Source organism: Buteo buteo, chromosome 2 (assembly GCF_964188355.1).
Source record: "Buteo buteo chromosome 2, bButBut1.hap1.1, whole genome shotgun sequence".
Classification (NCBI taxonomy): Eukaryota; Metazoa; Chordata; class Aves; order Accipitriformes; family Accipitridae; genus Buteo; species Buteo buteo.
Genome location: NC_134172.1, coordinates 23,056,640 through 23,081,111, shown reverse-complemented (window position 1 = coordinate 23,081,111; position 24,472 = coordinate 23,056,640). Strand labels below are relative to the sequence as shown.

The 24,472-nt window shown below is 36.9% G+C and overlaps 1 protein-coding gene across 4 annotated transcripts in view; it reads left to right on the top strand.

Moving 5' to 3' along the window:
- Positions 1-17,999, top strand: part of STAM (signal transducing adaptor molecule) — a 40,212-nt gene extending 22,213 nt beyond the window's left edge. For all 4 annotated transcript variants that reach the window (XM_075048206.1, XM_075048179.1, XM_075048197.1 and 1 more), the window contains exons 7-14: positions 1,921-2,113; positions 2,425-2,519; positions 3,797-3,885; positions 5,631-5,718; positions 8,353-8,407; positions 8,748-8,901; positions 11,472-11,647; positions 12,809-17,999. In XM_075048206.1, coding sequence (XP_074904307.1) covers positions 1,921-2,113; positions 2,425-2,519; positions 3,797-3,885; positions 5,631-5,718; positions 8,353-8,407; positions 8,748-8,901; positions 11,472-11,647; positions 12,809-13,058 — 1,100 coding nt within the window. In that variant the 3' untranslated portion in view covers positions 13,059-17,999. The remainder of the gene's footprint in view (positions 1-1,920; positions 2,114-2,424; positions 2,520-3,796; positions 3,886-5,630; positions 5,719-8,352; positions 8,408-8,747; positions 8,902-11,471; positions 11,648-12,808) is intronic.
- The last annotated feature ends 6,473 nt before the right edge of the window (positions 18,000-24,472 follow it).

Sequence of the window (24,472 nt, the reverse complement as noted above, 5' to 3'; positions counted from 1 at the left end):
TTATTCAAGGAATGATAGGGGGATGTATTGGGTTTGTGTGGCAAGGTTTGGTAGCAGCTGGGGGGTGGGGGCGGTGGGGGGGGGGGGAAGAGATTACAAGGGTGGCTTCAGTGAGAAGCTGCTGGAAGCTTCCCCTGTGTCTGACAGAGCCAGTGCCAGCCGGCTCTAAGACGGACCTGCTGCCGGCCAAGGCCAAGCCAATCAGCGATAGTGGTAGTGACTCTGTGATAACATATTTAAGAAGGAAAAAAAGTTGCAGGGTACACAGAAACGGCAGCCGGAGAGAGGAGTGAGAACATGTGAGAGAACCAACCCTGCAGACCCCAAAGTCAGTGAAGAAGGAGGGGGAGGAGATGCTCCAGGTGCTGGAGCAGAGATTCCCCTGCAGCCCGTGGTGAAGACCCTGGTGAGGCAGGCTGTCCCCCTGCAGCCCAGGGAGGTCCACGGTGGAGCAGATCTCCACCTGCAGCCCATGGAGGACCCCACGCTGGAGCAGGTGGGTTCCCGAAGGAGGCTGTGACCCCATGGGAAGCCTGCACTAGAGCAGGCTCCTGGCAGGACCTGTGGATCTGTGGAGAGAGGAGCCCACACTGGAGCAGGTTTTCTGGCAGGACTTGTGACCCAGTGGCAGACCCACGCTGGAGCAGTGTGCTCCTGAAGGACTGCACCCTGTGGAAGGGACCCATGCTGGAGCAGTTCATGTAGAACTGCAGCCCGTGGGAAGGATCCACGTTGGAGAAGTTCATGGAGGACTGTCTCCTGTGGGAAGGAGCCCACACTGGAGCAGGGAAAGAGTGTGATGAGTCCTGCCCCTGAGGATGATGAAGCGGCAGAGATAGCATGTGATGAACTGACCGTAAAGTCCATTCCCCGTCCCCCTGCACCGCTGGGGGGTAGGTGGAGAATTCAGGAGTGAAGTTGTGCCTGAGAAGAAGGGAGGGGTGGAGGGAAGGTGTTCTGAGATTTGGTTTTATTTCTCATTACCCTACTCTGGTTGATTGGTAATAAATTGAGTTAATTTTCCCCAAGTTGAGTCTGTTTTGCCCATGACGGTAATTGGTGAGTGATCTCTCCTGTCCTTATCTTGACCCACAAGCCCTTTGTTATATTTTCTCTCCCCTGTCCAGCTGAGGAGGGGGAGTGATAGAATGTCTTTGCTGGGCACCTGGCGTCCAGCCAAGGTCAACCCACCACAGGGGAGAAAAGGAATGGACAAAATTTTGCTTGTCTAAGCAAAAATATTTCTCTTAATTATGAATTAAGGAGGCACTTTTTTACTGTGAGGGTGACTGAGCACTGGCACGGGTTGCCCAGGGAGGTTGTGGAGTCTCCATCCTTGGAGATATTCAAAACTGTCTAGACATAGTCCTGGGCAGCCAGCTCTAGGTGACCCCGCTTGTGTAGGGGATCAGACAAGATGACCTCCAGAGGGGTCTTCCAACCTCCACCAATCTGTGCGATTCTCTGATTCTGTGAATCCAGGCTAAAGACTCCTGATCTAACAGAGAAACAGTGTAAACCTGAACAGCTGTATCTTTTTAATGTTTCAAGCGATCTGGAAAAGTTCAACATCATGTATATGCTAGTAAGAACGTAAATACTTTACATCAGTTCAAGGTAATAACAATACTATAATAATAAAAAAATGCATTACTTCACTGAGTTATCCTGTTTGTGCTTAAGTGCTATTTATTCATCCTGTCTGTGTTGAAAGCCTCAGTAAATCTATGGGCAGAATTGTGCTCTCTAGTTGTAAAACATCTTTTTGGTCTTTTTACCATTATTTCTAAGTGAAAGGCAGAAGTTGATTATGATGCAACAGGAATGGAATTATACTAGAAGTTTTCACAGAGTTAAATTTTCATATCATTTAATCCATTTTTACAGAGAATTTTCATGTGAATAACTCTTCTTTTGTAGCTATTGAACTGTCACTAAAAGAACAAAGGCAACAGCAAACAACACTTTCCAGTTTGTATCCAAGCACCTCAAGCCTTTTAACAAATCACAAACATGAGGGCCGAAAGGTTCGTGCAATCTATGATTTTGAGGCTGCTGAAGACAACGAATTAACTTTTAAAGCTGGAGAACTTATAACTATCCTTGATGACAGGTAACTTATATAGAATGCCTACTAGAAGTGTATTAGACTGTAAAAATCAATCGGGAATAATCATATATTCTATGTAGAAGCATACATTGGAATACAATAGCAATAAAATATATTTACATATTAAATACTTCATTTAGTTATCTCCTAAAATTTTTACATACAAATGTAGTTGCATGAAGATTCTTGTACAACTATTTCTGTGTATATAAAAATTGTATTTATGTACAAGTAATATAAATGCCTTGTATGGTGTAATTCTTAGGAAAACTCCATGTGAGTATGGGATTTTAAATTATTTTTTTTATCTTTAGTGATCCAAATTGGTGGAAAGGTGAAACTCATCAGGGTATAGGATTGTTTCCATCTAATTTTGTAACAGCTGATCTTTCTGCTGAGCCAGAAATGAGTAAGTAACATTACATTTATGTATGTATGTTAAGCTTTACCATGGCCCAAGAGATATTTCTGTCGTGATTTACTTTCCCTATTTCCTTTCCCTTGTGATAGAGTTCAGTTGCAAGTTAATGTGATGCTTGAAGTAAACTGAGCAGCCCTTGCTGTGCTCTCACAAACAACGGTCATATCTTTGTGTCAGACCAAGGTTGCCCAAGCTGGCATCTGCTGAAAAATATGATGCTGTATGCTGCTGGCTTTGTCAGTAGCTTCTTTAAGACTCATTCAACAACTCCATTGACACCTAGATAAATGCAGCAGCAGGTTTTTTCCAAATTGCCTTTTTGCCTGGTTGCAATGGTACATATCTAATCAAGGAAAAACTGAAGACCCCATGGCAGATAGGAGTCAGAGACAGATTACCACTGTTCAAACAATTCAAGAAACCTACATACTGTAGGTATGTATGTGTGTATAATGGAAGGAGCTTTTTTTTTCTGCATACTGGTTATCTTGTATCTATTTATATCAGTCTAACCTACTCTAAATATTTAATAAAAATATTAAATATTAGACAAGGTTCTAAGATTCTAGAACTGATTTCTGTAAACCTGATGGGTTTGCAAGATCAATCTCCCATGATCTCAATATGAGTGTGCTGAAGGTATCAGAAGGTCAGCAGAATTACATGCCGTAGGAGTCATCTGTTCTATGTTAAGACTAACTGATAAGAGTAGTGTGATAAGAGTAGTATTTGGCAGGTTTTTTGTTGTGGCCTCCACTACAGAAGAGTGAGAAGCTTTTGCGGGTACTATTTAATGGAGAAGGGATAGCAAAATTTGAGAACTTTTGATTCTATACTTTGCTCTGGACAAAAGAAGGCTCTGGTTTGTCATAGATGATTTTACCAGTTTTCTCTGAAATCTGACTCATTAGCCCTATTTCTTCCAATCAGCCTCTCTTACCCTGTTTTCTTGATGACTTATGAATAAGTATGTTAAGTGCAGGGAGACTACGATAAAGATATTTACTGCTAAAATGTGTTTCTATTGACCTTGTGTGAACTACTGTCCTTTTTTATGCAATTTACAGATTTGTTTAAGAAAATTGTTTAAGTCTATGGAGATGTTTTTGGCCTTCACATGTCAACAAAATATTAATTTTTAAAATTTTCACAGTAGATGTTTCAAATGCAAAGAACTTAGGCAACATGCTAGCTGTATAACCATTTATGTCATTGTTTTGTTCGTTTTTATTTTATCAAATAAAATTTGCCTGTTTATCTTACAGTGAAAGTTGAGAAGAAAACAGTGCAGTTCAGTGATGAAGTTCAAGTAGAGACAATAGAACCTGAGCCTGAACCAGTTTATATTGATGAAGTAAGCATGATAAAAGTGTTGATTTTCAACTGCTGGTACCTTTAAATATGTGATGTTTAACCCTTTCATCCTGTACTTAAAAAATAACTTGAAATATCAAGAGAACATAATCAAAAGAGAATGGGAAGGGAAAGTTGATTTAATTAAAATAAAAAAAAAAAAATCTGCAGTATTCTAATTTGTTCATGTATTTTGAAGTTATTAGGAATTTCTGAAACTGAATTTGGAAACTGCATTCCGTTTAGGGCCCTACTCCAGGATTGTACAGCTGTTCACCTCCAAACTAGAAGCTTGGTGTGGAGTGATGCATTTGCTTTCAAGTTTTGCTTTAAGTACTTCAGGATACCTCAGAGATACTCATCTTGAATGCTGTCTTAGATTTATTTCCAGTATAACCACCACTGTCTTCCCCCAGTCTGAAAGATCTCTTTCCTTCTCTGAAAACTGTAAGCTTTTTGTTGCTCTGTAAGTAATATTTAGTAAGATTTGCACAATCTCACTGCAGTGATTCTGCAAGGTTCCCAGGAACTCTCAGCCCAGGATGTTTTTCCCCTGCCTCTTTTTCTCCCCCCCCCCCCCTTCCAGAGGGCTTAGAATTTTTCTCTTGAGAATTTTTCCCTTTCTCTCTCATGACCTTCTAGTTCTTTCTCAACTAGGGTTCTGTCACTGTTTTTTGAAATGAAAAATCAGTTACTGCCTTCCTAAAGTCTTGTTTAACTCCTGCCTCAAATACTCTTCCTCCCAAGAGATATTAATTTGTAATCTGCTGAAATAGCTTATTTCAGGCCTGCCTTGAGGTGCCTTCCAGCTTTTGTCTTCTGTGATTCCACGTTGCATTATGTTTTAGTGTCTTGTTTTGTTTTTAAAATTACCATAGTATAATTTTTAAGGAAGTAGTTCATTTGGCTTCTTCCTGTCTGTCCTGGGTTTAAGGAGAAAAAAAACATGGGTTTAGTTTCCACTTTGATACAACCTATGTAACTCTGGCCTGTTAAAGGCTATTTATTTGATAGCACTCAGCTAAAATGTGGTTTTTAATCATTTACATGTAAAGTTTGGTTAAGCAATATAGTTCACTCCAAGACATACTTTTCAAAGAGTTTATGTCTGTTAATTTTCTACCCTTTGCTATTTTTATAAATAGGTTGCACTTAAACTGGTTAATCAAGGATGACCTATTCTGAAGTCAACCATGCAACCCCTCCAAACATCATCTTAAAATAACCCTTTCATGTATATTAGTAATGACATTGCTCATGTGCTAATAGGCCTCATACACTTACAAAATGCAGGGTCGTTTTTCAGTGAATTTAGTTTTTAAATACTGTCACTGCACCACCACAAGTACCTATTTCTTTTTAAAGTACTCTCTCGATGTTTTCTGTCAAAACATTTGCACTAATCCCACTAGGTGGTAGTATTGCATATGTAATAACTAGAATGGAAAAATAGAAACTACTTAAAAAATGATGTTTAGAAGGACTTTTAGGGATAAAGGGGTATTCTGCATGTTCCACTTGTTACTACTAATAATTTTTATCATTTGGCTTTTCTTTGTTCAAGCATCTTTGTTCCTGTAAAGTAGCATGTGTGATTTGTATTTTCTTAAAAGTTAGTCTACATGGTTTCCAAGTCCCAAGAGATCCAAATGGCTGTTGTAAATAGCTGCTTTAATTTACTAGGCCAGAAGTGTTAATGCTTCCCCCTACATCACATATGCCCTAATTATACAAATTGTGTTCTAGGATAAAATGGACCAACTCTTGCAGATGTTACAAAGTGCAGATCCATCTGATGACCAGCCAGACCTCCCAGAATTGCTTCATCTTGAGGGTAAGAAAATCTCATGGATTTTTTTTGTTGTTGTTTTCCTCTTTAGTAATTACCTGTATCAAACCAAATTGAAACTAAGCTGAAACTACTTCAGCTTCATGTGCACATCACAAGCATGCCTGAGGAAAGTGCCTGAGCCGTAATTATCTTCTCACTTCCCGTTTCCCACATCTAAGAGACCAAACTGCAAAATTTTAACTTAAAACAAGCCCACTCCTCTGTCAAGTAAACTATATTCCATATTCTTTTCCTTTTCAAGACCCAGGAATATTTAATTAAATCTTATTCATCAGGGTTTTTTTTTCCTTCATAGAGTAGCACAGCATGAGTTGCAAAAGGAGTGTAAGGAAGATTCCATGAGAGGAAGCAGAAATACTACTGAGGCTTAGAGTAGACCTGTGGGTGTCCCACATGCTTTCACTTGTATGCGAATTTCTATAGGACTTTAATATTAATGAATACCTTATAGAGCACTACAAATTAGACTAGTCCTTTACACTCAAATTAATCAGACTACCTCTTCAAAGAGGCATTATAGGCCATTCTACCTAGGTTGACAGATGCAGCAAAATTTTTGGAAGGGAACTTTGGAGAAGGAAGTAAAGAAACTTACCCATTATGAGATAGAACATTGGCTTAAACTGATGATTCAGATAGGACTAGACTTTAAGAAAATGGCAGATTTCAGATCTATCTAGAAGTTAATTAGGAAAAAGTGCATAAGCTTGTAAGTTTTTTGATATCTCCCATCTTTCCACACCAGTTTGGTTCATCATACCTGTAAAGGAATCCTGTTTTAGGAACTGCACATCGGTGTCATGTCTGCATGTATTCTAGTTCCACTAAAGCTAAAGAGGGGTAAAAAGAAACATGAATGGTTTTGTTCTTTCAAGTACCAAATATAGTTATAGAGGCTGTTGTCTAAGAAGCGGATTGCCTATATCGGGTCCAGGACAGAAGCAAAGAAATTAAAGGTATACTTGTCAATGAACCTCCAGATATGGCTTGCATTAGGATGTCCTTTCAAAATGCATTGTGAGATCATTAGAACAATGCTGAATTCTATATTAAACCGTGAGACTGCTCCTAGAATCTGAAAGCTGCAGTGTAGTCAAATGATCGCTCCCCAGCTACCTACAAGAGCACTTGCTAAACATATGGCTGCGTGTATTTCTACAGTGCCATATTCAAGACCGTACTTCCTTTACGCTCAGGTAGGCTTTGGGTGGCTGTTTTTTTTGGCATAGGTTCTAGGAATTTTGTTATAGATGTGTGTTGGATCTTGGGTTCCTACCAGTGGTGGAAGGTGCTGATCAACATTTGACAAAAAACCACTTCATTTTCTTCTGCCATCCAGATGTCCAGTCACAAATGTCTTTAAATTGGAGAGCTCATCCCAACAGTAGCAGGAGCCCAGGATTTGCAGTTGGCAGCAGTGCAGTCGTCATGTTAGCGTACAGACATCTAGACAGTCCTTGTCATGCCTTTTACGACACTTTGTGTTATACATAAAAATAGGCAGAACTTACATCAGGTTTTACATCTTTTCCCAGCATTTCTGCCAATATGTTACTGATCCCAGGTTCAAAGAAGCAGATGGGTGCCTTTCATGCAACTCCTCTTTCACCTGCAGTTGCCTTCAAGGAACAACACATCAGTGATGCCCTTTAACCCATCATGGCCCAGAGGCTTTCAGGACCTTCTGCATCTCAAATTTGGGAAAACTAGGAGTGAAGACAGTGTTCCAGAACTGCTTATAATGCATTTAGGTCATCTTTGATGGCTTAATCTTTTTGTCTCATCTCTTGGTTTGAATGTTCAGTCGTTCTTGGGATTAAACACATCTCTTGATTAGTAAATAGTTGATTGCTTGGATAAGTGGGCACTTTTTGCATTCTGGAGTAGGGTTGGATTGTAGTATCCCTTTTCAGCTTCCTTGTCTGTTTATTTTACGTTTGACAAACTCCATCTTTCTGTTAGTTAACTGTGGCTTGCTTGGCAGTTACGTGAACCCCATGCCATTGTGCTGAAAGTTGGCGGGGGGTGCATTTTTGTTTATTTTATTGCTTTTCCATTCTTTTTCTGAGAAGTTTCTGTGTTGGTTTTTGCATGTTTAGTGGTTTGAATAGTGAGATAGCAATGTGCTGTTAGTGTCTTTGATGTGGAGATGATTCGAATTATTGCAACCTGTTTTCCCCTTCATTGTTTTCCTAAATAGTCTTTTTGTAGTAATGTTAGTTGAGCACGTGATCTAGGTTGCAGTGGCAAATTTTCGTCCTTGAAGAAGGTATCACCTTTCAGATTTACCTGAACTTTTTTATGCAAAATAGCTTCAGCTTTACACTCCCTGGATGTTAAATGTGTTTTGTTTTGCTGAATTTTTATTTTCTTTTTAAAATGTACTTTTAAAATTGTACCACTACTGAAAACTTCAGCTGGATCTCATCTTAAATTGTTTATGACGCTACCTCTGTTACTATAACTTTTTTGGCATAGATTATAGTAATGATTTAAAAAAAAAAATGAACTAGCATCTACACATTTCAGTCTGATAATTTTTTTTAAAGCTGCTTTCTGACTTGCAGTATGGAAATCTTTATTACTCTGATATATTTTAATGTCTTTCTATTCTAGCAATGTGCCACCAGATGGGACCTCTCATAGATGAAAAGTTGGAAGACATAGACAGGTAAAATAAGTCAAATATTTTTGACTCAAATTAAGGTTCATCCTTAGAAATAGCAGTGTTGTTACTTAATGATATTTTAATAATTTCTGTGAATACTGGCAAAGAAAATAAGTGTATTTATTAGTAGCTTCTCATCTGGGAGAAGGTCTCAAGGTTTTTTTCCCTAGTCACATAACATTTTATAGTATTGTACCATTTGACATTCTGGCAGTCATCAGGCATCACTTCACAAGCAGTAAGAATATGTTGCTTATCACACGTCATGAAAGTTTCCCTGTATTTTCTGTTCTGTACTGAAGTTATCTAACTTGTAGAATAAGCTGTAAAATATGTTTTCTAGGAAACATTCAGAACTTTCAGAGCTCAATGTTAAAGCAATGGAGGCTCTTTCTTTGTATAACAAATTGATGAATGAAGACCCAATGTATTCCATGTATGCAAAACTACAAAACCAACAGTATTATATGCAGTCATCTGGTGTTTCTGGCTCTCAGGTATGTATGTGACGTTTAATAGCCATTGACGTTATCAAGTACATACTGAGCTATGGTTGATTTCTTATAAATTATTAGTGATTGTCCTGGTTTCAGCTGGGATAGAATTAACTGTCTTCCTAGTAGCTGGTACAGTGCTATGTTTTGAGTTCAGTATGTGAAGAATGCTGATAACACTGATGTTTTCAGTTGTTGCTCAGTAGTGTTTAGACTATAGTCAAGGATTTTTCAGCTTCTCATGCCCAGCCAGGGCACCTGACCCAAATTGGCCAACGGTGTATTCCATACCATGTGACGTCCCATCCAGTTTAGGAACTGGGAAGGGGGGGGCAGGGATTTCGCGGCTCGGGGACTGGCTGGGTGTCGGTCGGCGGGTGGTGAGCAATTGCCCTGCGCATCATTTGTACATTTCAATCCTTTTATTACTACTGCTGTCATTTTATTAGTGTTATCATTATCATTATTAGTTTCTTCTTTTCTGTTCTATTAAACCGTTCTTATCTCAACCCAGGAGTTTTACTCCTTTTCCTGATTTTCTCCCCCATCCCACTGGGTGGGTGGGGGGGGGAGTGAGTGAGCGGCTGCGTGGTGCTTAGTTGCTGGCTGGGGTTAAACCACGACAGTGATAAGCAGTTTTTCACATGAGCTAATTTTTTTATAAAGCTTGCTCAAATATTTTTTTTTACAGTATACTTCATTACTAAAATAAATATATACTGATATATAAAGTGTGGTGGAGCATGTTGATTGCAATTAATAGTTTATTTCCTATTCTGCCTTTCTGTTCCCACCTGAGTTGGAAACCTCTTTTTATGATCTTTTTTACCTTAATGCTAGGTTAAAATTATCTTGCTCCCTCAGAGATAATCTCAAATGAAAGAGCAGTGTTTTCTCTCAACACAGTACGTAAAAATAAATATTGTTTGTTTTCAGCTGCAAGCTTTGGATATTCTCCTTTTGGAGGTTCTAACGCTTCTAGTTCTTTTCTGTTCAGGTCTTTTTGATCAAGGAAAAAACCTATCCTGTGCTTTGAGTTGCACATAAAATTAAAAATTAAAGCTGCCAGGGCTTTCCGTAGTGGGTCAAAAAAAGTAAAGAACCAAAGGAGTACAACTCCTGTTTAAGATTATGCCCTCCCCACCCTAAAATCAAGTTTCCATTTTTTGAAATATCAGTGGTGAGCATTTAGCATTTAAATTACTGAAGTTAAAAATTATAATTCTTTCATAGCACCATTTCCATGTAATTGACTTATCTCTGAGTAGGTCTTTTGGCTTGTTCATATACTATGGTATTTTTAAAAGGTCTTTTAAACATTTAAATGTTTAATTCCATAGTCTAATGCACACTTGCTTTATTCTTTTCCTGTTTATAGGAATATGTAACATTTCAAACTGTTTTTTCAATAATTCACTTGCTTTTTGAGTGAGTAAAAAAAAAATTCAAGCAAACTTATTAATACCTACACAGTATTATATAAACATTGAAGCAGATTTAGTTCTTTTAGTTTTCTACAAGTATGTACTTTCTTTCAGTGTCTGTTAAAGAGGAGGATGTATGTTTTTGCAGTGCCATTAAAAGGAACGTTGTCTACCGTTCATATGTGATAAGCAATCATGTTGTGACCCTATCAAATAATTTTAATGTTTTATAAATGGGCAAGTTTCTGGAGATTCTTAAAGGGAGAAACTGGATTTTGGGGTGAAGATGAGCCAGTATAAACTTCTGAAAAGTTAGGAGGTCTTGTGCCTTTTCTGCCTTCTAAAATTCTTTTTGCGATATTATTGATAAGCCTTCTATAAATATGTCATCTGAGATTCATGGATCTTAAGATAGAAGAACTGTATATCATAAACTTAAATGAACTCAGCTGTGCATGAGACTTGGTAATTTCTTCTAGTAATTTGTATTAAGCCAAATAATTAATGATTGAAGAAAAGCATGGGGTTTAGAAATTTAGTCTTGATTTAGAATATAGTTGACACATCTAGACCAAGCTTTTCCTTTACTTAGTTGTAAAACATTACCTTATTTTCAACTGAAAATTCCTTAAAACCTCTTCTTCCCTTCTGCCCCGCTCAAACAATTTTACAATGGCAGTCTCAACAGTTACATGAAATGATAGGTTAACTAATGACGTGAAAATAATACACTATTGTCTTTCTGTTTTAACAATTCTACTTAGTGAAAGTTATCTGGGCATCAAAACTGCTTTGGCATTGGACTGCTATTTGTTACATGATTTAAATCCTTCAGCATTTTAATTCAAAAGTAGAAGCTCTTAATTAGCATGAGTGATAATCATTAAAATAAAATTTGGAATACAAGTTTTCCAGTAAACTATTTGACCTTTTTGGTACTGGAGCCTGAGGTTAGAAATGTAAATAGTGTCCTTTGAAGATCTGGCAATTTTTTTGTATTACAACTCTTAATGGAAGACAGTCAGTTGCTTTCTACTAAAACATCTGTAATAAAAGGTTTGAGAGGCTGTCTTTAAGTTCTAAAGTCAGATATTAAATACAAAATTTTCTTGTATTTTATTTTTAATATTCCTTTATTGAACTTCCTAGGTTTATCCGGGACAACCTCAAAGCAATGCATATTTGGTGGCAGGGAGTGCACAGATGGGCCATATTCAAGGCTATAATCTTCCTCCTGAACAACTCTCTTCTCTCAGCCAAGGCACAGTTACTCCATCTGCCAGCTCAGTACTGCCCGGTCAGCCTGCACAGACATCTTACACAACGTAATTTTAAATATTTTCCTATTCAAGTTTAAATCAATTTAAACATAAAGGACTACAGATAATATTTAAAGGATGGGTTTTTTTCTTACAGAAGAATAATTTTAAACACAACTGAAAGATACTTGAGTGCAATTATTTCCAGCGTGCTTTTTATTGGTGTCATGTATTTGGTAAAAATTCCTGACAAACTTCAAACTTTTCTGTTGTTTTTATAATTTTCTCTGGCTTTTACTTTTATGTATAAGAAATATATAATTTTTATATATATATATATATTTCTTTTATATAAAAGAAAAATTAGAGAAAATTATATAGACATGACTGACAATTCTGTGGTTTTTTTTTTAAAATATAATCTTCATTGTTAAATGTATATTAAAAGTTAGCTGCTGCTCTGGCAGGCTTTGTGTAATTTCTGAGATAGTGTATATTGTATTGTTCTTTCTTCAGATATCTTACTGTGGAAGCATGGGGAGAATTCCACTCATTTTGGGAAAGAAGTGAATGGGCTATGAATATTTACTAGAGCTTTTACAGCTTCCCCATATAAAGGAGCTATAAGTGGCTTTCTGTTTTGGGTAGATGCCCAAAGATGCTAAGCTTTCACTAAACTACCTATATTGTGAAAGTTTTGAATTGACCTTAGGAAAAGATTAGTTTGGCTTGGTTTTTTTTTCCCCACTCTCTGTATACAGTAATCTTATTTTATAAAGTTGGAAAGACATGCATCTTGAATTATCAAAGTATTTGTTAGTCTCTGTCCCCCAAAGGTACTTATTTGGGGTGGTAAGACCTATATTCATAAAGTGAGTTTCTGCATACTTCACCTGACTAGTTTTGCTATTTAAAACAGGCAGGTTTTGTTTTTTTCGTGAGCAGAATGGAAGATAAATGGGATTCCATCTTACACATTAAAATAAAACAAAGTATAGATTCACAGTCTAGTTTTAAATCTGTGGGAGGTGTGTTAGGTGTGTTTAAATCTGAGAAGTGTGTTTGAGTTTTGATTGGAATATTCATTGGCTACAGTTTTAGATATGCAAGGTGTCCAGAGTTAGGAGATTTTTTTGTATATGTATAGAACAGCTGAAGAAGCAATAAAGTGTTGCTGTTCTGTTGGTAAATTGTTCGTTAATTCAAATTTAATTTTTTTTTTTCCAGTGCAATGGTTGGCTCTGTTGCTGGAAATACTTACTCTAACCAGGCTTCAGTGTATAGTCCACCACCTGCTACTGTTGATGTTGCTGCTTATCAGAATGCTGGAACTAATATGTCCCAGGTGCCAAACTATAACTTAGCATCTACACCTCTGCCACAAACAGCCGGCAGTCAACAAGCACCTCCACAACAACCACAGCCTCCACCACCTCAACAGCCACAGCATAGTTACTCACAGAAGGCTCTGCTATAGGATCCAGGACTTCTGATTCCTAATCTTCTTTAACCTCTGCTAAAGGCAGTTGGCAATTCTATGAGTTTCTTCCTTTAATCTCTTAAACTTTGTTTATCCTCAGCTTAATAAGAATCTATCTTGGTGAACAAGTTCAATTTGCACTGACTTTTTAGGAATTTTTTTTTTTTTTTAATTTTGCAGAGGAACGGATATATTTAGGACATTTAATTCCTTTTAAAATGCCTAAAAATTGGTACAAGGTTATTTATGTCTGGTAAAATTGGCTAGTCTGTGAAAACTCAACACTTGCAAACTGTTGTGGCATATATGTTATGTACATATAGTGTGTGATTGCAGTAGTAGCCATTTCGTATAGCTATGGTGATCATGTGAATATATTTAACACAATGTTTAAAAATAATTTACTTTACTATTTTATTTTAGTCATGAACTGACAGCCATGTTTCATAGTTTTGTCTAGTTTTATGACAGATGTGATGTCTTTTTCCAATGCAGGAAAAGCAGTAATTCTGCATATCATGGTTACACTTACAAGCTAAGGTCTATATATGAATTTACAAACTTATCTGAGTCTAGGTTTCATTACTTCTTGAATTGAACACAAGTGTATCATGACTATTAGATGGCTTATCTACCAAAGTAAACTAGTTAACTAGTAAGTGATGCGGGGGGATAACAGCAAATTATGATTCTGCTTCAGATATAATTAATAACTTAAAACTACTACTGAGAGGCTGCTAAACATATCATGGGACCATGCAACAGATCAGGACCTTGCATTTTATCATGAGAAGCATGTAATTTATTTTTTCCAAGTTGTTTTTTACAATGAGAACTAGAGCTGTATTATTCTATGTGTGTTGGTAGAGATTACACCAAAGACAGAGGGATTAAGTTGGAAGAGAAACGATGGAGTTTTAAACTGGAACACACAACATAAATAACACTACTTTATTCAACTCTTCTTAATTAGAACATGGAGAATTATGGACATTTAAATCACTTTGCTGAACAAACCTTCAGGGCTTTATTTTATCTCTTGTGGCCTTGCTTAGCAATTTGTTCTGTTTACTGTTCTTACACAAACACTTCTGCCTTAAACATCTGTTTCAATTTCCAGTTGTACAATTTGAGTTTATTAGCCCTTCTGTAGTATGAATAGTTTATGAGGCATCTTATTTTCATTCACTTTCAGGTTACTTTGAATTCTCTTCTGCAGCAACGTGCATTAGCTTCTTTTAAACCCTTGCATTTCTCAGTAACTTAGCCAGGTGGCTCTTTAAGGCATGATATTTTCTTTCTGTAGCTGAGGTGCTGCAAAAAGAATGCAGTAATGGAAGGTAGTATTTTAGATACGCTTGATCATTTTCTTGTACAAAGACTGTTGTTACTTTGCATTTGTATTCAATCTTTTAATGCATCCTGGTTTCCTCTTATCTTTTCCAGTGACTCTGATTCCTCTTAGAGCAATACTAGATGGCTTCAACATCAGATCTGTGTTTTCAGTCTTGTTAGTGTGCATGTCAGAAATTGTTTGCTTTTGCGTGCTATATTTTAGTGTGATGCTTCTGGAATTAAATGTTGCAATTGTACATTGTACTATAAGCTGACCTCAGTTATCCCATACGCTCCTGCATCTGTTCACAGTTACCTAACATGCCTTTGTTTCAGTATTTTAATAGGCACTGGTATTTTGCCTGTTAATGCTTTCAGATGACTACTTTGCCTAACTTCTAACTGGGGTGGTTACAAAACACGCCCATAGCTGATGTGTTCTAGTTGGGGATGTTCTAGCCAGCTGGCTGTTTTGATACTAGTATTTTCACATATTTTTTTTCTCTAGAATTCTTAAGCACCCTCACAAACTGTCATTACTTCAGTACTTGGTGTCATCACAAAAGTGTGGAATTTGAAAGGAAATACTAAAAAAAAAAAAATAAATCAATTCAAGATATTGTGTCATAGATCATTTTTAATAGGTTGAAGAGGTGATTTTCTTTAGAAAGGGCGTGTAGTATCATTTATATAGTGTTCTCTGTATGCTTTAGGTACCTTATTCCAAAATCAGAGAAACAATGTGTGTAGAAGTGTATAATTTCTATACAAAACTGAAAATAACTTTTTACTCCGTAGTTCTCGGGCCCTGAATCAAGGAGAAGCTTGGAGCATCAAAATAATCCAGCTGACATTGACTATTTGTATTCTTCAGTTTTCACATGTTGTGTCACATGTTCCCTAATAAGGGCCTATGGAACCTCTGTACAGCAAGAATGCTTTTTATTACTAATTTGTCTTTGTTTTTAAATTTTTTTAAGTCGTCTTTCCTTAACACACAGAAATGCTTGTTCCTGCTTTCCCCTTTGAACATTAAAAACTTACGTGTATCTTACATTTTTCTATTTTCCAACTTAATTATTTTTGGCATTTATCAATCTTTAAAAAAATTAAAATCAACTTTCATTTGTGTTCATCGTGATCAAAAAACACTTTCTAAAATGCAATGCCACTATAAATTCAGTATAATAAAAGTTGTGAAAAAAAGATGGACACTTTTTTTTCCTTCATGCCTTTTATTAGAGACACTGCTCTAAGGTATCTCCTGTAACAAATTGTGAATTTTAGTTGACTTAGAATCAGTTTTCATTGTCCGCAGTTGGTGCAGTAGATCATTAGATTTTCAGCTTCAGAGCCTTAGTGTTTCTGTTGCATCCTATGTTTTCCATTTCAGGTTAAATTGAATTTAGAGCTGTATTACTTGATATTGATTTTTCTCATTTATCAGAAAAGATTATTTTGTCTTCTTGCTTGGTTGTGTCCCATGTGCTAGATACTCTAAAGCGATGCCTCCTCCTACCTTGCTAGATGCTGTCATTGCACTAATGTCTTCACTCATCCTCTTGTATCCTCTCTAACTGATAATTTAGCAATTATATTTCAATTCCTGTCCTCTCTGCTGGTTTGGTATCATGAACCTGGAGATGCCATTGCTGGTGCTTCTTTGCTGTGATTTATTCTGAGATTCCTCATTTGTGCATTGCACTGACCAAGTTCACGTATGTTCTGTCTTACTATGGTATTGAACACTGAAATATGGGTGAGAGGGGGAAAGTACATGTACAGCTACTGTATGGAAAAGCTTTTTAGCAAATCAATGAAGTGTCAGAAAGTTAATCTCTTTGAAAGTTAAGAATCCCTGGAAATATGTTATTCATATGCCAGTAGAAGACCTAATTTTTGAATGTCTTGTTTCTTTGTATGTAAATTGTCAATGAAAGGCTAAAATGTTTTCATAATATTTTATATAACCCTTTGTTATTCAACCCTTTCATTAAGGAATACAAAAAATGTTAATTAACTTCAGAAAGGGTATTTTAGTGGCTTGGTTGTCATGAACTGGAGCAAACTCTGGAAAGTGCCTTCTGTGCATTTTACTTCTATAAACAAAGCTTGTTTACCCCTGTGTATCATCTCAATTTATGTGGGCATAACAAAGATGCCAAGATTTACTGTAAAGCATCCCAGGAAAAAACACTGAGGCAGCATGTCAAAATTTGCTACACCAATGTCATGGCAGTGTGTTCCAGAGTGTGCGGTTGCAGGAACAGTTGCAACATATTTACCCACCTCTGTTTAGTAACTGGTACGCATGTATTTAACGTCACTGGCCAAAGTACATATAGACAGCAGTAAGACAACAGTAGAAAGGAACAAAATACAAGAATTACTGCATGCTTCTTAACAGGTGTGGAGCAGCATATTGCCCTCATGGTACAGTTATTATTCATTAATTTTAAAGAGGAGGGGACTGAAATGAATTTGAGTAACCAAAACTTCAGAGAATTCTGCCAGCTTGCAAATGCTTAGATGTAACAAAGGAGATAAATTTGCTTTTAATAGCTTATACATATTTTGCTGATCAAATCTAGGCTGCTGTTATAGTTCTCTGATTTCTTCTAGATGGCAGGAACATCAGATTTAGACTGGAGAACTGCTTAATACCTCATTCTCCAATTTTTTTAGTATTTTCTCTAATATATCTTACTTTATTTTTCACTCAAATTTCAAAGATATCTGTGCAGTCTTTACAAGTAAAGGTCTTACCTTATTCCTTGTCTGCTGGATTTCACAGACAGAATGAAAAAGAACATCTCTAATTACAGCAGGTACAATGGCACTTTGAATTACACAACTGCAGCTTCCTTTGGAGAAGATGCATGTATCTGTTTTGAAGAACAAGGGAGCATAATTTTTCCAATTAAAAACTGAGAAGAGATTTTTTTTTAAAGAAAAAGGTAAAGTAAAGGTTACAAAAACCTCCTTTGCTAACAGCAGGCAGAATCATTTTTTACTGTGTTATTCAATGTTAGTAAAGCTGACCAATTCTACACTACAGCTAGCCCTTTTTCATTTTCAGCTGCAATGAAGAGGATTAACCTTCACGTGTATACTATCCAACACCATAGTAAAACATGGCAAGGCCTTGACATTTGAACTTTTTGCTTCAATATGTAAAAAACACTATGTACGTTTTTGAAGCCTTGTTTCTTAAATTAGGATGTTTGTGTTTAAAAACATTCCATTTGCTACTATGTAAAATTGCAGATCTGAAGTTCACTTTTCATGCTGCTACCTTAGCAGAAAGGTGGTAGGAGTTTCTGTTCTTCTATCCTGCATGTGCTTCTGGAAATCCAAATACTTTTTGTCTTTGTCATGAATAAGAAAAGCCTGCTGCAGTCTGCTTTGGTTTTAATAAAGCATACACAGTAGCAAAGTGTATTTTTGGTTTTGTTTGTTTTGATGCTCCCTTTGATGTTGGCATATGTATATATTTAGATATACTGCACTGTTGTACAAGAATTGTTTTAGTAAATAACACTATTTGTAAAAACTGTTAATTGTTTTTGGTATGAATGCAAAATATTAAAGTTGGAGTATTTAGTTCATTATGTTGCAAAGTCAATTTGTAAATTTCATGAAAGAATAATCAGAAAAGGGCTTAATTTGCTGGAAGGACTTGGAGATGCAATAGGCAAGGTCTGTTAGAAGTAGTGAGCTCAACAGATTTCAGGTGGGGTGGAGGTGGGGTTTTGATTGGTCTGGGGGGGTGGTGGTTTTTTTTGTGTGATGCTTACACATGGATTATATTATTTTTACTTTAAAAGTTTTTAATCTGTCATTAACTTTCTTCAGCTAAAATCCAAGTAATACATTGTACATCTTATTTCAAGTACACTGCACGTCCTCTTTCTTTTCGTAAGAAATACAGCATGAATATTTTAAAGGGGTAGTAAAGAACAGATGAAAACAACTCTATCCGTACATTCTACTGTATATATTTGCTTACAGATCAATAAGCAAATACTACTGACAGATAATTTACACAGTTATTTGGCAGTTAATTCCATTTCGGATGACAGTAACACAAAGTAGCGCAGAACTTGGTTCTTTGATCTATGTGAAATGAGTTGAAGATCAGGCTGAAGCCTGGTTTGTGAATCTACATTACTGCTTAAAATACCGTCATAGCTGAAACTTGATAGTCAAGACAGATGTGCTGTGTTCATAAAACAATGTTAAACTTTATATGTTTCTTGCTTAAACCCATGTAAGCATCTGAGATCACCATGGGACTTTGGGAGCAGTCGGCAGTGTATTATCAGTTTGGCCTGTTCTTGGAGTATCTTCCTAAAAATGTGAGCTAAACACCTTAGGATAAGTGATTATGTGGACTGTAGGTTAATTCAGTATGGTAATTTCTGTGTTTCAAGAGAATATTGAGTCAGCTGACAGAATTAAAAGTCCTACAGATTGTGTAGAAATGAAAACTGTAATGTCTCCGATTTGAAACAGGGAGGGGGAATTAATACTGAGTTTGCTTTACTGCCCCTCTCTTTTGGACAGAAAACATGTTTATGTTGAGATGCCTACGATGAAAATATAGTTTGAGAGTTTGTTCCGTAGCATTTAAAGCTTATTGTAAAATCTGCTGCCATGCATCTGGGCAACAGGTAAAATAAGCATCAGTCTGTGTTTAAGAGGATGAAACCAGCTTCACTTAAACTTTCGATGAACTTGTTCATATGTAATCTCTCTTCCTAGCAGTCACTTCATACTGCATTATGAAGCTGGGGACCTTAGTGCATTGTCTTACTACTGTACCTGTTTCTCAAAATCTTACGCTACTCTGTTGCAGGATAAAGAATTTTATCTTTCACAATATTTGTAAATTTAAATGATCTGGATTATTTTAAGTCAAGGCTGTTTTGGTTGATACGGATCGTTATTGGCGTTTTAAGCGAGAAATGAGAAGTAATCCATTGTGAGAGAACTTGTGGAGAAACTTCCACTGATTAAGGCTGATTTGCACATTTTAAAATTCACATCAGTGTTGGGAGTATACATGGGTAACATGCAATAATACAGAAAATCATATGGGGAGAAAAAAAGGCAAATAGGTATTTCCAGTTGTAGATTGAGAGCATCTTTAGAGTACAATGTCTTGAGCTGATATAAAATACAAGGAACGTAGTGATTGTAGCACCTCATGTTTTGCTTTGACTTTGCTTAACCCCGTTAAGCATGAGTTTTGAGTTCTTATGCATGCACCTTTGATTTCTAAGATCAATGTAGGTTGGTGTTTATGCCCCATGTTCCCAAGAGTGGTCACATCTGCTGCCTTAGCAGTTGTACTATGGACCCTCCTCACAGACGTGCCGAACCCAACAGGAACGCGTTGTGTGGTTGGTAAAGCCTGTCACCAGCGTGACACTGTTCACTAGTGGAAACTTGTCTGACTGGTCAGTGTCTCTGTTTACCATTTTTGGCTATAGGAAGCACATGTATCAAGAAATGGAACCCTTCAATGTATCCATGCCTGGGCCACTTAATTTTATACGCTATATTTTTTAGCAGTTTTCTAAGTTTGATTTACTAATAAGCAAACAAGTCTGCCCTGACTGCTACTGAAATGACACTGGAATGTATTTCTAGCCAGTTGTGGTGGCTTGCCACTATTGACTCATGCATCCTCAGGTATTTGTGGATTATGCAGACGTGTTTACTTTCGCAAACTATGTGTCAGACTGTCCCAATTTGCTAGGCTTCACAAAGGAGTGTGAACATTTGGATCCCTTGGTTTTAATGCCTTTTAGACTTGTGAAAATTTCCCCAAATTAGTCTTTTTCTTCATTCCTCTGGTGACATGCTCTTGTAGGTGATGCTGAAGGATTGTGGCAGAGTTCATTTAGGAAAACCCTGCAGCAAAAAAACATGTGGCCTAAGGAATATAGGTAATATGATGATTTACATAAAAATATGGTGGTTTACATAAGAACAAATGGAAGTCTCAGCTCAGCCGAGGACAGAGAAGGCATGGTTCTCTGGAACTGTGTAAGAACACAGGATCAGTACCAACCACCTCACTGAAACGTGCTATTGAAAAATTCACATAGGTGTTTTTCAGAGAAACCATAGGGGTTGTCTAAAAGACTTGTTAGGGGTGTGTTTGTTCAGAGGGCTCTTTTTCCTCCTGGTGCGGTGAGGAAAAACAAATAGTAAAGAATTTTTTTCTTTAACAGAGTCCACAAGCTCACTTCGTAACACATTTCTTGCAGCTTCTGTGGAATTGTGATTTATATTATCTGATTGTGTGGATAATGACACTCAAGTAGGATTCAGCATTAGTAATTTTTAAAAGTCCTCCTGCTCACTTAACTGTAAAGTAGATAATTTTAATTTCCTAATTTATCTTAGTAAGCTCGTTCTCTCTCAAACCAGACATGCTTTCTACTCTTGAGCACTTCTTATCTTCCGGATAATCAAGGCTTCCTGTAAATGTTAGCTGTTCCTTCCAAGGTTTCAGAGTCCCACTGATCACTTCAGGGGGTAGTTATTTGCCTTGCTCGCTCAAACCAGTCCCTAAATTTTGCCTCTTCCAAGAACTAGACTCCCTTGAATTTGTCTATCCACGAGGTTCAAATTGACACCAGATTTGTTGCTCAGATTCCTTTATTCAGGACAGATAGTAGGTAGCAAGCAATTGATTGCATATCTGTAAACAGCACTGAGCTGAGCAGCATTCAGTCAGATCCTGTAGTTCAGCAGCAGCGATGCAAAGTATCCTAATCCCAGTATATATCTATATCTATATATCTCCTGTGTGTGTGTATATATATATTCAATCAGTTCCATATACTATATGTGTTTCCTAATGGTTATCTCCTTCTTTCATATGCTTTCTATACTCGATCCTTATAGTAAGCATACCCACAAATAGTAGTGGTTAGTAAATCATAAATTTAATAAATTTTATATATACATATATATATCTATATTTGGACATTTCCACTTTGCAGATTGTCCTTCCACAATAATACAGGTGTATTGTGGAGCCTTTAAGTTGTTTTCTGAAATGCAGACAGTCCTGCTCTTTAATCTCTGAAGTACTCTCCCACTTCACTGGTTCAGTCACACAACTGCTATAGTTGGGCTTTGTATTTTTCAAGTCTCTCTAATGTCACTTTGGCCAGCAGTGTATTCTTCACATAGCACCTTGCCATTAACTTTGGATCACCATTTTCTGATTTGCTTTATTTTTTATTCATCAGTCGTGAAGTTTCACAAGGGAACTGGTCAGCTTTCAACCCAGGCAAAGAACACCTCTTTTCTTGGGAACTGAACTTTAGTTTCAAATGGTTTAATGATACAAGCTGATAGTTGCATCCTATTTGCTGTTTTTATCCATTACAGGATTCAGAAAGGCAATTACTTTAGTATATGTGGCAAGTCCATCATAAACTTTTATCAGTGGTTCACCAGACATTGTGTCTTGCTTTCAAGAATTTGATTATGCTTATACAATCCCAGAGACAATTGCAGCTTTCATTCCAACTGGACCATGCACTTAACAGCTTTTGCAGTCTTGTTTGTCTCTGCTAGAGACTTTGTACATTCTTTGAGCTCTAGTTTGTCACTAAGGACTTCATATGATGGATGGAGGTGGGGCGGGGAATGTAGGCGAAAGTTGGTAATAGTGTAAGAGCAGTCTACTCCAACCCTGCATTTATCAAAGTTTGTGTCTAGATTTTTTTGGGTGTAATTTGTATCTTCCAAAGTGAAAGCATGTCCTTCAAGAGCATAGGTTGTTTCTGCAACTTCCTGAAAAAAAATTTCTAAATCTGTGACAAATAGGGATGTACTTCCAGAACACCATGGATTGCTTTGACAATAAAGAAATTTCTTTATTCTATAGTGAATTAATGTAAGCACACACATTCCAAGTAGTTAGAAATTATAATTTTTTTAAGCGTTACTGAATGGCTGCAATTTTTACCACATGGGTAGGTGAAGACTCTCAGCTTTTCCAAGAATAAGTCAGTCAGTGCTGCTGGGACTATTCTCTTTGACATGTCCTGGCCTTGTCTTTGAAAATAAACCGCTAGAAAAGTATTCTGTTATGGAACAGTTCTAAAGAAAACAACCAAAATCTCACAATCAGCTCTTTTCTTTCTCATATTTTACTCAGGAGGAGGCTATTCTAATTATTTTAATTGTACCATTTAGGTAGAGCAAATAGAATAGATTTAAGTGTTTAAAAGTAAATGCTTTCCTTTGGAAGTCGTTGTTTTTCAAGTGTCGTACTGTGCTGAACACAATATTCTGACGGAAATGTCTGTCTGCCTAATTAGCTGACCCTATTAAGAAGTGGAATTTGTAATAGACCTTGTAAGAGTTTCCACTTAAGCATAACCCAGTATGTTTCTGTATTTTTGTCATGGTATTTGTGTTATTAATCTGTCCCATCCTTATATTTTTCTATTATTATTGTGGGTAATTTTAATGATTTTTTTTTTTAAAATAGAGTTTACATAAAGGCAACTCCTAGCTAGAAGAGAATCACATTCATAAAATAGGGAGTCTGCAATGGGTCCAAGTGCAGCACATTTGTAATCATGTTAGGAGTGTCCATCCTGGTCTTGAAAATACTCTATTTAACAAGCTTCTTTCACCAACCTGTTTTTTTTCTTTTTTTAATTTATTTTAGTATTAGGTGGAAAAAGCGAGTCTTTTCCCTCTCCCATTTGTATTGGCTCTTTTTCAAATAAATCAGTAACTCTTGCACACAAAAACATGGTGATCTTGACATTTTTCTTCTATTTTCTATCTTACCTCCTACTCCTTCCTATGTTTGCATTTTCCTTTCATTTTTGTCCTAACAAACCTCAATTTTACTGGTCTCAATTCCCAGCGAGTCTTTCAGGCTGCAGCCAGTTGCATGATGCACAGCTCTCCACAGTATTTGGAAATAATAGTTCACTATTGAAGATTTGGTGCAAAATCCTCCTCTGGTCTGCCAGGAATCTTGTTGCCATCATTGCAGTTTGTGGTCACTTGATTTGTTTCTGGCTGTTTTCTTTATGAAGTTTAATTTTTAAAATGCTTCAGAATACTAATGGGTACTTTGCAGTTCCCCCTCCTCCAAGTTCAGAGAGAATTGTCCTGCTTGAATAGTTTGAGCATGTGCTGAATCAGTGTGTCTTGACAGTGATAACATCCCCATTATCTATTGGAACTTTGTATAATAATGTCAATTTAGCCTCTTACAGAGTTTTGTCTTCCCTATATAATGCCGGTGCTTACGATATTCAGTTTAGGATCTTGGAACTCATCCTTCCTTTTTCTCTGGAAGGCATTTGAGTCTGAGATTTAACCAAATAAGTAGCAGCTCTGATCAGAACTACTTTCAGCTCATATTTTTGACAAAAAGCAGGATAAGCACCACACATTCCCTGGATGTGTTCCAACAAATCCATATCCAAATAACCATGCTCATGGGGACTTCCCTATCCTGGGCTAATGGTGTGCAAAGGGATGACACCAGAGACATGACTCCACAACAGTATTTTGAAAGAGTCCTCCAGACTAAATGCAGCACTGCACACTTGCTCATCCTCAATGAGGGACTGGAAGGTCTCAGATGCTGGCTGGTGGATGCATGCAGGGTTAATTTTCTGTATCCTTACTAACAGCAAAACTGTTATTATTACAGTTGCAATAGAGTTTCACATATAGGCAGCAGTCAGGAAAAATAGTGTTGGCCTCCTTCATATGCAATTTTATTGTTTGAATATTCTACGGACGTATTAAGGAATATGACCTCCTGGTTCATTACCGCCAGACTGGTTTTTATCAGCAGCCCTACTGCATGTTCCACAACAGTAAATCCTGTAGGCTTAAGATTCTTTCTTATCAACAAAGTCTGCAAAAAATCTCTCTTTCATGATTTCCTCCTGAGCCCTGGGATCCTACAGGACAGTTGTAGAATCTTCTACATATTCATGGCATATTTAAACCCACCTTGTACACTGAGTTTACTGGAATATCCAGGTCACCTGGCTTTTCTATTTCCATTG